General features: G+C 39.2%; 1 protein-coding gene across 1 annotated transcript in view; it reads right to left on the bottom strand.

Annotated features, from left to right (window-relative positions):
* CCDC57 (coiled-coil domain containing 57) overlaps positions 1 to 15,287 on the bottom strand; it is a 68,088-nt gene that overhangs the window by 14,261 nt on the left and 38,540 nt on the right. Inside the window, exons 11-15 of the mRNA XM_083352987.1 lie at positions 11,961 to 12,143; positions 10,913 to 10,986; positions 6,285 to 6,513; positions 5,624 to 5,760; positions 1,503 to 1,722 (exon numbers count right to left, since the gene is read on the bottom strand). Of these exons, the coding sequence (XP_083209113.1) occupies positions 1,503 to 1,722; positions 5,624 to 5,760; positions 6,285 to 6,513; positions 10,913 to 10,986; positions 11,961 to 12,143 (843 nt within the window). The remainder of the gene's footprint in view (positions 1 to 1,502; positions 1,723 to 5,623; positions 5,761 to 6,284; positions 6,514 to 10,912; positions 10,987 to 11,960; positions 12,144 to 15,287) is intronic.

Genomic DNA, 15,287 nt, shown 5'->3' with positions numbered 1-15,287 from the left:
ATTATGTAACTATTGTTAAATGGGAACAAAGTGTTAATTCGTAATTAACAGCTCACAGGGCTGTTTAGAGAGGAATGTGGGAGGATGAAGCATTATGCATACCACCTTGAATTCCTTAAGAAAATCTAATCTAATAAATAAGTAAACAAATAATTTGTTAATGAATCTTATAAAACTGAATCTTACAAGAAATCTTAGAATGCATTGAGTGAAGTTTTTTAATCTCTACAAAGCAAAACTTGTGTCATTACAAAAAAAATATTGTATTTCCACCTATTCATATTTTATTAAAACTAAAATAATAATATTAAAATAATTTTACTTACTGAAATATAAGTAAAATTAGTTAAAAGGGCAGATGCTAAGTAAAAATGATATTTATATTCAGCTGCAATATGGAGTATCTACTTCTGAATAGTGAAAAGAGTAATTTCCAGACTTTTAGCTTCTTTCAATAACATTTTGTCACATATTCTTATCACTTGGGAACACCAGACTTGGATGTTTATGCAGTGGAAAGGAGATGGGATGTAATCAGTTTATGTGTTGTTGTTGTTAGTTGCGAAGTCATGTCCGACCCATTGCAACCCCATGGACAATTTTCCTCCAGGCCTTCCTGTCCTCTACCATCTTCTGGAGTCCATTTAAGCTCACGCCTACTGCTTCAGTGACTCCATCCAGCCACCTCATTCTCTGTCGTCCCCTTCTTCTATTGCCCTCAATCTTTCCCAGCATTAGGTACTTCTCCAGTGAGTCGTTCCTTCTCATTAGGTGGCCAAAGTATTTGAGTTTCAACTTCAGGATCTGGCCTTTTAAAGAGCAGTCAGGGTTGATCTCCTCTAGGACTGACCGGTTTGATCGCCTTGCAGTCCAAGGGAGTCACAGGTGTCTTCTCCAGCACCATAGTTCAAAGGCCTCAAATTTTTGGCTCTCAGCCTTTCTTATGGTCCAACTTTCACAGCCATAGGACAACTCAATACATCTAAATCAGGGGTCTTCAAACTTGGCCCTTTTATGACTTGTGGACTTCAACTCCCAGAATTCCTCAGCCAGTCACGCTGGCTGAGGAATTCTGGGAGTTGAAGTCCACAAGTCATAAAAGGGCCAAGTTTGAAGACCACTGATCTAAATCATAGCAAAAGTGCACCCAAGAGTATAACCAGCACTTCCTTACACTTGGACATTGTGGAATGTCCAAAGAATGCACAGGGGAAAACCATTAGAGACAAGTATGCTGTCTTCCATAAAGTTGCACAGAATATAGTTTGATCTGTAGATACTAAAGATACTGATCTGTTTGTAGCCAATAATTAAGTGAGCATATAAATGTGTCAGTTTCACACTCAGTGAAACACTGAATTCAAAGATGGTGAAAATGAAGAAAATACCAATAGAGTCTGCCATAAGTAAAATAGAGAAATTTAGGGTGCAAGAAGCCATTGTGCTATATTTGAATTCTATTACTAAAATTAAATAACCATGTATTTATATATTATACGTACCTTGATCAATGTTGTTTTGGGGGCTGAGAACTGAAGGACTTGATCCCATCTCTAATATTTGCCAAATTTCCTCTAAGGAACTAGGGGCACTAGATGATAACAGACTTTTCTGGGATAGGCATGGGCTTTCTCTTCTGAGCTGTTGAGGCTGCTGTGGCACAGGGGCTTTAGATATTGAGGGATCTGCAGTGCGATTTCTTGTAAATGAGTCTGATTCAGCCTGTGGAAATGACCAATATCTGAGATCAATGTCATGTGGAAATAGATAAAAAAAATGGCACAAAAAGTAGTGGTAGGTTTAAATGGCCCATTTTGCTTTCCATACAGGCAGTTGTGTGATTACAATTTATGTATAAACATAGGTTAAATGCTTTTTATACTGAAGGCATCCAGGAAGTAGAGTTGAAGATTTCAGACTGTAGAAGTTGACAGAGATGGATGAGTAGAGACACAGTAAGAGAATAAAATGTGTTCAGTCAGATGATTGGATGGTCAAATAAGCTTTCTAATCTTCGTGAGGGGTAGTTGTGGATGGTAATTTGTAGCACACATTTATGTAAGTAAATGGTAAATATTTGATCAAGAACTGTGTGTTCTGGTTCATGGCTAGATATTGTTTTTAAAATGCTCAGTGTTGCTTCAAGGGAAATTCCTGATTTGGTTTTGATTGTGGAATATGAATCAGAAAAACCAGAGACGTGCTAACCATCATCATAGAAAAAATGTTTTTTTTAATTAAAAATGGAATAATTTTTAAGTAAAAATTTAAGGAGATGGAACAGAGCACATTTTGTAGAAATAAGTGCTGTTATATTAAAGTTATATGGTCTTTTCACTGCAGAAGCTTCTTGGCCAAACCACTTGTACATTATTCTCAAAGCTCTCAGCAATAAATTGCCAATGCAGTTTGAGTGAACCACCTTTGTATGAGCCTTAGTTTCATGTATGTATGTATGTATGTATGTATGTATGTATGTATGTATATATATGGAAAAATGAATGCTTTTGCAGAGGAATAAACAAACATGACAGCTGTAATGTTATTTTTTTCTTCAAACAAAATTAAAGTTTGGAAGTAACACATAAGTCATGAAAACTTTGAAACATCAAAAGAAAAAGGGGAAAAGTCTGATAAACCAAGTAATCTGTGGGTAATCAAGTGAATTTGGAAGTCTGGAGTGAGTTAGTGAGTTAGAATAGAAGTGAAGATGAACTAAAAAAATAAATTGACTCTTTGCAAAAAGAAGAAAAAGTAAAAGAAGAAAAATAAAAGAGCACCCACATATGGAGCCTCCAAACATGAGAACGAGTCTGGTTGGCAATGAGGTATAATTTAATGACAATGAATGTGCACATATACAGTATCTGTCCCTTCGGTCTCAAACTTGTCTCAAAGGCTGCAATGTAGGTAATAAATCACAAGAGTCGAACTCTGATTTGAGGCAGATCGGTTAATCCCGGAATAAAATCTTCCCTATCTCACCTCTCTCCATCAAAATGTATTTCTTGAGGAACCATTATAAGTTTTAAAAAGTGCTTTTCTCTCTTTGGTACATGTCAACATCAATTGTGCTGTGCTTCTGAACTACAGGAGAGATCTCTGTAGAAAAATCTGAATCAGGGAAAGGGCTAGTTTGCTACCTTTGCTCTGCCTAGATAATTAAACACCTTTCCAAATTGACTCATTTTATACTGGGTAGGATTTGTTTGTACAGAGTCCAGATCTAGTGAGGACTCACTTTGTACCTCCCATATACAGATAGTCCTCAACTTATGGCCACAATTGAGCCCAAAAATTATGTTGTTAAGTGAGACATTTGTTAAGTGGATTTTGCCCCATTTTATGACCTTTCTTGCCTCAGTGGTTAAGTGAATCATTGCAGTTGATAAGTTAGTAACCTGGTTGTTAAATGAATCTGGCTTCCCCATTGATTTTGCTTGTCAGAAGGTCGCAAAAGGGGATCATATGACTCCAGGACACAGCAACGATCATAAATATGAACCAGTTGCCAAGCATCTGAATTTTGTTCACATGATCATGGAGATGCTGGAAAAGTCACAACTGTGAAAAACGGTCATGCCACTTTTTCAAGTGCTGTTGTATCTTTGAATGGTCGCTAAATCAACTGTTGTAAATAGAGGACTATCTGTAATTGATATTAAACTATAGTTGTGGGAAAATTACCACATGACGTTAGGAAATTACTTGCTATCAGTTCTAATTGACTCAGCCTTCCATCCTTCCGAGGTAGGTAAAATGAGGACCCAGATTGTTGGGGGTGTCGGGCCCGGCATGCCCGACATTCAGTGGGGCCTCGGAGTGATCTGCCAGGCCCCAGAACCCGCCGCCGGCGCCTGCGGTCTCCCGGACGCAGTACCGCCGTCACAGCACCCCAGCAACCGCTCGCCCAACGCCCGGGGGGGGGGCACGCAGCGTCCTACCGGCCTCCGGAGATCCCCGCCAGCTTCCTTACCTCTCCAACGCGCTGCCGGGCTCCGGACACGGCCGTCCCGACGGACCTGGGAGGGGAAAAACTGAGGAGACGGCGCAGCTGCGACCCGCCGGTCAGCTGGAGGGGCTGCGGGCCAACCTGCCGGCTCCCGGAAGCAGCCAGCGAGCCGGGAATGAGCGCGGCCCCCGTCCCCACAGTCCTGGGGGGAGTGCAGCTGAGGAAACAGCGCAGCGGCGTCCCGCCGGCCAGCTGGAGAGGCCGCGGACCAACCTGCCGGCTCCCGGGAGCAGTTTGCGAGCTGGGAGTGCATGCGGCCGCCGAGTGCGGCCACGCAGCAACCTATCGGCCTCCAGGGACTGGGGGAAAGGACGGGGGTGCCGACACTGCCCAGCAGCTTCCAGGACCAAACAGGAGGCAGGGGAGCGGCCGTACGGTAGAGCAACCGGTGGTTGCCTAGTGCCTGAGCGGCGGGACAAGGACGGGCGCCAGGATGGCTTAGGGGGTGACGGGGACTGTCGGTGGGCCGGGGAGGGGTTCAGGACACAACTCGCGGCGGTCTGGGGAGCTGGGGGGGTGGATGGAGATATGCGAAGCTCCGGAGGAAGAGAGGAAGATTTGGGCTGGGGGGTGGCTTACCAGCTGCGATGGTGGTGGGGTGGGAGCCAAAAGGTGGGAACTATGGGAGGCAGAGGTTAAGTAGCGTGTGGGCGTGGTGGAGCAAATTAGGGTGTGGTGGTGGGTGTCGGCTTCGCCGGCTATTTAACAGCGTTGATTGTGCTGTGGAATCAACGCTGACTTCATCTGTCTTCGGGCAACTGTTTTGAGAGGAAAATAAACGTGGCTCAGGAGAACCAGCTCCCGTTCCGGATTCATTCTTTTGGTGACTCGTCGGACGAGGGGCTGAAAGGGGGCAATTAAGCTGACTTTGTAATAATGCTGCTGGTGTGTGTGTGAAAGCCATAATAAGCAGGCATATACATAGAATGAAGGCTACTGCTAAGCTTGTAAGCCGCCCTGAGTCTTCGGAGAAGGGCGGGATATAAATGGAATTAAAATAAATAAATAAATAAATAAATAAATTGTACAGGGATAAAAAATGGATCAGCAGACTGAATTCAAATTATGATAACATTACAATGAACTAAAAACAAGATATCAGAAAAGAGAAAAAGGAGACAAAATGCAAGGTAAAAATATGAAAAAAAGGAAAAAGGAAAAAAATGGAAAGAACAAAAGAAAATGGATGGTTTCCAACTTTCTTTGGTACAGATGTAGATAAAAAATATGGCCAAGTTTTACTCTAAAATTAACAATAATCTAGATTAAATGTACCCAAATCTCTTCCATCAGGAGTATGCCATCAATCTTTACGGAAAGCACAAAATGACACAATGATGCAATTGCCAAAGCACAAAAATGACACACTGATGCAATCGCCAAAGACATGGTGAATTGTACCTCAACTGTGTGGTCCATGGAATAGGGATGGAATAGGGATAATTGCTATAAATTGGACATAGCAAAATCAGAGGTACTTCACAATACTCTTCAGAGCCTGAGTTTTGCACAGTTTGCATAGAATATCACTGTGATCGTAAGAAAGGCTCTGGCATTCCGACAGCAGCCTTCCCGTCCTCAGTATAAAACCGTCGGATGGTTCTGACATACCGGTTTTGTAAGATGGCATTGCAAATGTTCTGAAGCTAGAAAATGCTGCTTTGCTTCTTCTACCAGTTCTTTGGGATAAAGGGCACCAGGGGATGTGTCATTCTGAGGGTTTTTTGAATCATTCCAATCCTGCAATCCTAGAGACAGCAAAATAAAGAATGAACCTTTTATGCTATACAGAAATTGAAAGACGAGTCCCAGTAACTTAAGCTTTAAAATTTAATTCTCTTACAAGGCATCTATTTTGACCTCGGGTTCGTTATACAATAATGCCATTTTTCATTGTTCTTCGTCTCCAGGAAACAAAACAAAAAAGTTCTTATTTCAAGAATCTTCTTATATACATGAGAAGTATATAAAAGAGCTTTTTGCTATTATGTAACAACTACTTGTCACCTTGACCTTTTAGAGCAGTAATCAAGGTCTTCATAGCCAAGAATAAGGAACAAATACTGAGTCTGTTCATGTTTCATACCACCACGTTCAACATTGAGAGCAACTGTGCTCTTATTCAGCAGCATTTCATTCTCAAGCTCTGACCAGGACCTCTTAACCTTGGCAACAAGCCTACATGCAGTACTTCACTCTATTAGTTTTTCTCAATCTCAAGAGATTGAATTTCTTATATAAGAATTGAGGTTCTTCTCTCCAATGAGCTTACCTTCCTTTGAAGCTTCTCCAAGTTCTGTTCTTAGTCTGTTTACCATCTCTAGTAGCTGCTGCTTCTCTTTGCTCAGACAGCAGATCTTTTTTGCAGCTTCTTTCAGTCTGTCTTGAATCACTTTTCCATGATTTCTAAAATGCTGATGAGGTCCATCACCTGCACCCATACTAAGTAACTGTTGCTTGGGATGAACAGAATCTTCTTGGAGCTGTTTTACCAGTGGATTCTAGAAGCAAAATGAGATACAAGATTCTTCCAGAATAGGAATTCCTTATCTTTGGGGGCCGGTAACGTATTTCATACTTTGAGAACCTGCTGGAAGTTTTCTGGGCACTTTTGGAAAAACAGTTGCTAAGAAGGGCTTGGATTACAAATCACCAATAACAAAGCACCATTTAACTGGAAGATTATTTGCCACCTGGACTGGACCCTGTCTGTTCCAGATGCCTTCTAAAAATTCTGCTTAGTTTTGTCTTTATTGGCAGCAGAAGGGCATGCTTCTTAACAAAGCACTAGACCCTAGCAGCCCGCTATTTTATTTTCCAAGAAAGCTTACAAAACACATTTGGGGCTCAAAGCAATACTTGGAAATTTTTAAAAAATGCCAGAGACTGGGATACTGCTTTGAAAAATTCCAACTTCTCAAATTTAAAATCATTATTATTTTAAATGTAATAATATGAGGAAAGGATTCTAACAGATAGTAAGACAACTATAAATAGGCACATTCATAAAGTAGTCGCGACACTAGGAAGCCGATCCCAGAGTAGTATTACTAAAAGAAAATGAAGGGCAGGATATATATATTTTTAATGAAAGGAGTAAAGTGTTCACTATGATAAGATTAATTTAATTATCTTAGACCATTTTAAGAGTAAAAACTTTCTAAAAGCAGCTTGCCTAACAATAAAAGGAATATTACATTATTGGAGGCAAGCATTTTACCCAAGATATAAATAAGATGTAGCTGACCTACCAGCTTCTACCAGTAAAAAGTATTTCTTGCCACTGCAAGCACATGGGGTTCCCAGTTATTACAGAACTTAGCATACAGATTGAAAAAAAAATAAGGGGGGGATATAAAGCCATGTTACACTCCTTTGGCAACTTGGAGTCAGTTTCACTATATTCTGCCTGTACTGTGAGTTCCTGAGCTGTTAAGTTTAAGTTTCTTGTAAGGACAATGAGATATTTTGGAATTCTCATTTTTCTAGAAGCAAAATGAGATATAAGATTCTTCCAGAATAGGAATTCCTTATCTTTGGGGGCCGGTAACGTATTTCATACTTTGAGAACCTGCTGGAAGTTTTCTGGGCACTTTTAGAAAAACAGTTGCTAAGAAGGACTTGGATTACAAATCACCAATAACAAAGCACCATTTAACTGGAAGATTATTTGCCACCTGGACTGGACCCTGTCTGTTCCAGATGCCTTCTAAAAATTCTGCTTAGTTTTGTCTTTATTGGCAGCAGAAGGGCATGCTTCTTAACAAAGCACTAGACCCTAGCAGCCCGCTATTTTATTTTCCAAGAAAGCTTACAAAACACATTTGGGGCTCAAAGCAATACTTGGAAATTTTTAAAAAATGCCAGAGACTGGGATACTGCTTTGAAAAATTCCAACTTCTCAAATTTAAAATCATTATTATTTTAAATGTAATAATATGAGGAAAGGATTCTAACAGATAGTAAGACAACTATAAATAGGCACATTCATAAAGTAGTCGCGACACTAGGAAGCCGATCCCAGAGTAGTATTACTAAAAGAAAATGAAGGGCAGGATATATATATTTTTAATGAAAGGAGTAAAGTGTTCACTATGATAAGATTAATTTAATTATCTTAGACCATTTTAAGAGTAAAAACTTTCTAAAAGCAGCTTGCCTAACAATAAAAGGAATATTACATTATTGGAGGCAAGCATTTTACCCAAGATATAAATAAGATGTAGCTGACCTACCAGCTTCTACCAGTAAAAAGTATTTCTTGCCACTGCAAGCACATGGGGTTCCCAGTTATTACAGAACTTAGCATACAGATTGAAAAAAAAATAAGGGGGGGATATAAAGCCATGTTACACTCCTTTGGCAACTTGGAGTCAGTTTCACTATATTCTGCCTGTACTGTGAGTTCCTGAGCTGTTAAGTTTAAGTTTCTTGTAAGGACAATGAGATATTTTGGAATTCTCATTTTTCTAGAAGCAAAATGAGATATAAGATTCTTCCAGAATAGGAATTCCTTATCTTTGGGGGCCGGTAACGTATTTCATACTTTGAGAACCTGCTGGAAGTTTTCTGGGCACTTTTAGAAAAACAGTTGCTAAGAAGGACTTGGATTACAAATCACCAATAACAAAGCACCATTTAACTGGAAGATTATTTGCCACCTGGACTGGACCAGTTATTACAGAACTTAGCATACAGATTGAAAAAAAAAATAAGGGGGGGATATAAAGCCATGTTACACTCCTTTGGCAACTTGGAGTCAGTTTCACTATATTCTGCCTGTACTGTGAGTTCCTGAGCTGTTAAGTTTAAGTTTCTTGTAAGGACAATGAGATATTTTGGAATTCTCATTTTTCTAAGCTCATTCCACAGCTTGACATTATTGACACAATCAAAAGCCTTCATGGAAATTGACTGGCTTTCTTCTTCTTTAGTTTAACTTGGAACCTGTAATAATAGGATGTTAGCACTGAAGCAATGAACTGATGCAATGATAGTGAAGACATTTAATTTATTCAGCACTGTCATTGCTACTAAATAAACCCAGAAATACATTCTTAACCCTGTTAGTTCTTCTATTATTTTAAATTTATTTATTTATTTATTTTAATTCCATTTATATCCCGCCCTTCTCCGAAGACTCAGGGCGGCTTACAAACTTAGCAGTAGCCTTCATTCTATGTATATGCCTGCTTATTAGGGCTTTCACACACCCCCTAAGCGGCATTATTACAAAGTCAGCTTAATTGCCCCCAACAATACAGAAAACTGATGGCAGAAAAAGACCTAGTGGTCCATCAATTTTTTCCTTCAAGTATATTTGCTTCTTGTCTTCTTTTTAATATATCTATTTATTATATTATTATTATTATTATTATTATTATTATTATTATTATTATTATTATTATTATTTAATTTTTAATTTTTGTTGGATAATGGACATGTGTTTATCTCAAACAAGTTAAGCATGTTTAAACACAGTTACTGATGATTGACCCACTCCCTCCGCTGGAAGTTGGTTCTAAGCTTCCACTACAGTACTCCTTCTGTGAAGTAATACTTTCTAACATTACTTTTGAACTTTTGTCAGTTTGAGATTATGCCCGTGTTTTTGATTTTTGCTTAATATTGAAAATGCTGCCTTATAGAACCATATTTACACCCTTAATATATTTAAAGGTTTAAGTCATGCACCCCCCTTTTCCTTTTGTTCTCCAAGCTGTACATATTCAGTTCTCCCAATCTTTCCTGATATGTTTTGTCCCTCAGACCTTGCACCATTTTTGTTGCCCATCTCTGAACTCACTCAATCTTATCAGTATCTTTTTTTAATGAGATCTCCAGCACTGGACCCATACAACACACATATTCCAAACAGGTCTGGTTAAAGCCCTAAACCTCCTTTTTCCTGCTGGTGACCGCTCTAGTGATGCATCCCAGAATTCTGTTTGCCTTCACAGCTGCCTGGCCATACTGTTCACTAAGTTTGTAATCTTCTGCTATTATATTCCTTAGCTCTGTGCCATGAAAAGTGAATTATGCCCTAGAAAATGAAGCCATTGCTAAAGATGCAGCCATTTATGAATTCCTCTCAAAGAAGAGTGGCCCCATGAATGTGAGTCTGTTTTGTCCTGCAATTAACATAACAGTTTATTACTAATGCAGCCTGTATTACAGCTTACTCCCCATTATCTTCAAGACACAATTTTGCTAAAACAAAACACATTTTTATGAAAAGGGATGAAGGGGAAAAAAACCCCAAAATAAACACATGACCTGTCGCCCTCATAGCTAAGTTTTAATGCATCCCAAAGATCTTCTTAGATCTTCTATTTGTTAAATAGTGTAGGTAAGCAAAGAAGCATCCCTGGAACAGCTTTTTATCTGCAAAATGTCCTTGGAAATTCTAAAACAAGTTTAAATTTTTGGAGTTGGCAGGCAGAATTAAGCTGAAAAAATTAAGTTTGACAAAATATTATACATTTAATTAACACCAGCCAAAAGTGAAAATGTATTTACTGAAGATATCTGATGTGTAGGGAAAAAAACATCAAGGATTACAACATAGCAGAACAAGGTAAAATTTCAGCTTGTCCAGCTGCAAACTTAGTACAATTTAACTTTCTTTCCATATTCAGTAAAAGAGTTCAGTTCAGTTAATTATTAGAATATATCTTATCATTAACCCAGATGCAAAGATATCTAGTAAAGATATCTAGAATTACAGTGCCTCCTAGTGGAAGTAGTAGGAAAGGGCATGGATCGTTTGGCATAAACTGGAACTTTTTATAGCTGAAGTCAGAATACTTGAGGCGTTTTACAGTGAAAGCAAACAAATGCACCACTTTTGTTCTGAATGAATCCCTATATTAAACATTAATTAACAACTCATTTTCATACCCTTGCTCTTGAATGTTCAGTTTCATCTGTTTTCAGAAACTGTTCAGCAGCAACTTTACTAAGGTGCAATGGACCTGAAACAATGAAGAGCAAAACAAAGCAGAGGTCAACTGAAGAACTCTAAGGATACCTCACGCCCTTTCTAGTTAACATACTATTAACTAATTATTAATAAGGTTGATGAAACACAGACGTATAATTGTGAAGAAGAAAAAAAAGTCTTTATTGCTAAATCCAGTTACAATTCAATGTACTGACTGAAACAATCAAACAGTACATTAGTCTAGTTCAGGGGTAGGCAACCTCGACTCTTTTATGACTCATGGACTTCAACTCCCAGAATTCCTGAGCCAGCATGGCTGGCTCAGGAATTCTGGGAGTTGAAGTCCATGAGTCATAAAAGAGTCGAGGTTGCCTACCCCTGGTCTAGTTTATCTAGAGATGACAGAAATTCTTTTCAGACATCCTTTTGTCATTGGCCCTGATTTGTTATAGCAATTTTTTATTTCTTTGTTTTCAGTGTTTTTATATTTGGGATGGGTAAGCAGCTTTTCTTCCAGTAGTCCTGTAGCTGCTGGGCCTAGGTGCTCAGCCAACATTCCTGAGTCCTGTGGGCCACTTGTCTCCCGGATGTCCAGGAACTCCAACACCTAGTGCAGTCCTTGTTGACCCAGGTGATGACTAATCCAGTACAGATTTGTGTAAGTTATGTTTCACCATAGTGTTTATAAGAGGGACACTCTTCACCTGGCTCCTTCGATGAGACCTGTCTAGTATGTTGAACCTCTGGCATAGCTCTCATCTTTCTCAGAGCATGCAAGACTTATGACATATATTGTTGTTGTTGTTAGCTGCGAAGTCGTGTCCGACTCATCGCGACCTTATGGGCAACGTTCCTCCAGGCCTTCCTGTCTTCCACCATCTTCTGGAGTCCATTTAAGCTCACGCCTACTGCTTCAGTGATTCCATCCAGCCACCTCATTCTCTGTCGTCCCCTTCTTCTATTGCCCTGACATATATTAGTAGATGTGAAATTTATTTCCCTTACCATCATTTCCACTGGCAAAGTAGTCTGGATGGAAAGTTTGAGTAGTTTTATTACATCTAGTTACATTAAGAGAAGGCACAAATACTTTTCTTGGAGCTTTTGTTGCATTTTCTTTCTGTTGGTCTATTGCCTCGCTTTTCCCCCCCAACCTTCTGACCTCCTCTTCCAGGGACTGTTTATGGTCTGCAAAATAAAAATGCCCATTTTAGGTTGAGAACTTGCAGACATGAAGATATCTTCGACTGCCTGATTACATTTATAAATTTATATACATATATATATATATATATTCCTGGAACAGCAGTAATATTGGTCTGCTGCAGCAAAAGTAATAAAAGTTTAATGGTATCTTAATGATTAAATAAATTACAGGTTTTAACAGATCATAGACCTTAATCAGACATATATTTTTATATAGTATAAAATAAGTAATTTTCTTATTTCTATTTTGTTTTCAGGAAGTGGCTAAATTAGCTTTTGTTGGTATTCTTTTAAAGATTAGGATAAGAAGAATGATTCCAGAAGCAATTTCAACTCCATATAGTAAAAAAAAGTGAAATTTGATTTTTTAAAAATTTCGGGCTGCCAAGAGGATGTATGAAAAAGAGAGAAATAGTAACATGGAATTCGGTATGCACTGAATAACTATAATTTTAATTTTATTCCCAACAGCAGAGGGGTTGGATTTTAATAGTTTAAATTTCATCTTAAGAAGAGACTTCAATATTGTTGCAGTTGATCATATATTCTTGCAAGAGTGGAGTAATACTTTGATTGGAGGGAGGCAGTTTCAATGACCATAACTAAATCAGGATTTAATATTTGCTCATAAGAATAAAGGAGGAGGAGGGGAGAGAAGGGAAGCTCATCAAATTTGCAGAAAGTTGGGGTGTGAGGAATGTTAACACTTTGGAAGATAGACTCAAGATTCAGAAAGATCTTGGCAGACTTGAGTATTGGGCCCTATCCAGCAAGATGCAGTTCAGTGGAGAGAAAAGTAAGGTCCTGCACTTAGGCAGGAAAAAAAGAAATGTACAGCTATAGAATAGGCACTACCTGGCTTAACCGTAGTAATTATAAAGGGATCTAGATGTCCTAGGGGACTACCACTTAAGTATGAACTAGAAGTGTGCTGCAGCTGCCAAAAAGTCCTAGGCTGCATCAACGGAGGGATAGCATTAAGATCATGAGAAGTGGTATTATCACTCTATACCGCATTAGTGAGCCCACACTTAAAATACTGCATCCAGTTCTGGTCACCATGATACAAAAAAAGATGCTCATACCCTAAGTAAGAGGAGAGCAAGAAAGATGATAAGGGGTTTGGAGGCTAAACTGTACAATAAATGATTAATGGAATTAGGTATGTCTAGCCTAATGAAGAGTAAGATTAGGGATGACATGATAGCTGTCTTCCAGTATGTGAGAGGTAATCACAGAGAAGAAGCGGTTGACTTATTCTCCAAAGCACCTGAAGGAAGCACAAGAAGCAATGGGTGGAAGCTCATCAAAGAGAGATCTGACCTGGAACTAAGGAGAAATTTCCTGATAGTGAGAACAATTAATCAATGGAATAGCTTGCCTCCTGGAGTTCTGAGTGATTCATCGCTGGAGTTTTCAAGAAAAGATTGGACATCCATTTCTCCAGAATAGTAAGGTCTCCTGCCTTGAGCAGAAGGATGGACTAGAAGACCCCAAAAGGTCTTTTCCAGCCCTGGGATTCTATGTTTTTAGAGTTCTATAAATAGAACTGTTTTTTAATGCTAACAGAAACAAAATTCAGACTTTATACATGGATTCCACACATTAGACAGCATTATGTCTACGTAATAATAAGCTGCAGATGTACAAATCAATCTATTCAGCAGGAAATATCTAGGAACTGATCAAAATTATTGGAGTTAATTATATAAGTTAAAATTTAAAAATATATGACCAGGACAACGCTTAGAATATGGGGTCAATGTATAGAACAGATTTAACACCCCTAATTTATGAAGAAAAAAACCTTGAGCTATGGGAGCATTTGCAGAGGGAATATATAGTCAGGAATCCTTCCATGTTCAAAGGCAATTTAGAGCACCGTGCAAAGATAAATACTCACTAAACTGTTTAAAGCTACAAGAGAAGACATAGTTAAAGTGCTAACTGTTCTCTGTAATAATATGGAAAAATATTTATTTATTATTTATTTATTTATTTATAAAATTTATTGGCCGCCCATCTTACTATAAGGTAACTCTTGGTGACTTACAGTTACATCTAAGTTAAAACATAAAAAGTTAAAATCAAACTTTAAAACCAAAGACACATGGGGAGGGCAGAGGCAGAGTGGGGAAGAGGTGGGATCTGTTATTACTCAATCAACCACCTCCACTGTGTTATTCCCCCATTGCTGCCCCAAGCCGACTGGCAAAGCCACAACTTTAGGCCCTTACAAAAAGTTAGGAGGGTTGGGGGCCAACCTCACATCAGGGGGCAAGATGTTCCAGAGGGCAGGAGCAACAGCAGAGAATGCTCTTCAAAGGTACCCACATGCAGAGTGCATTACAATAGTCCAGCCATGAGATGACTAGGGACTGAACGACTGAGGGCAGGGAATCCTGGTCCAGGAAAGGCCACAACTGGCACACAACACGAAGTTGTGCAAAGGCTCTCCCAGTTGCGACTGCTACCTGTTCCTCGAACAGGAGTTACGACTCGAGGAGAACCCCCAAGTTGTGGACTGGGTCTTTTGGGGGCAGTGCCATCCAGTGTCAAAGATGACAAAGTCCCAGATCCTGGAGCCCCACATACCCAGAGCCATTCAGTCTGACCAAGGTTCAGTCAAAGCCTGTTGTCCCCCATCCAGGGCCCCAAAGCCTCCATGCACTGTGAAAGGGTAGCCGCACACTTTCACTTGAGTCACCAAGAGTGGAAATATAGAGTTGGGTATCTTTAGCATACAATATATACCTCAACCTGTGGTGATGGATGATCTCAAATTGGATTCAAAATTGGAGACTGAAATGCTAATTAATCATCTGTTAATATGCTTTAGTCATATGAGATTCCTCAGAGAACATAAATATTTAGAAGAATGTAAATGTAAGAGACAGCCAGTTGTAGTGATCAAGATATCAGTGGGAGACTGTGAATTCTAGTCCTGCCTTAGACAAAAAGCCAGCTGGGTGACCTCCCTTACCCTACAAAGGAGGAAAATCTTGTCAAAAAGACTGCATGGACTTATCCAGCAGTTGTTAGGAATTACCACAGCACCAAAAACGAAAAACAAGAAAATCTTCCAAAAATAGAAGCTTTTGTTAAAGGAGACTTAAATTTATAAAA

Source organism: Vipera ursinii (genome assembly GCF_947247035.1).
Source record: "Vipera ursinii genome assembly, chromosome: 2".
NCBI classification, from domain to species: domain Eukaryota; kingdom Metazoa; phylum Chordata; class Lepidosauria; order Squamata; family Viperidae; genus Vipera; species Vipera ursinii.
This window is presented reverse-complemented; position numbering and strand designations above follow the sequence as displayed.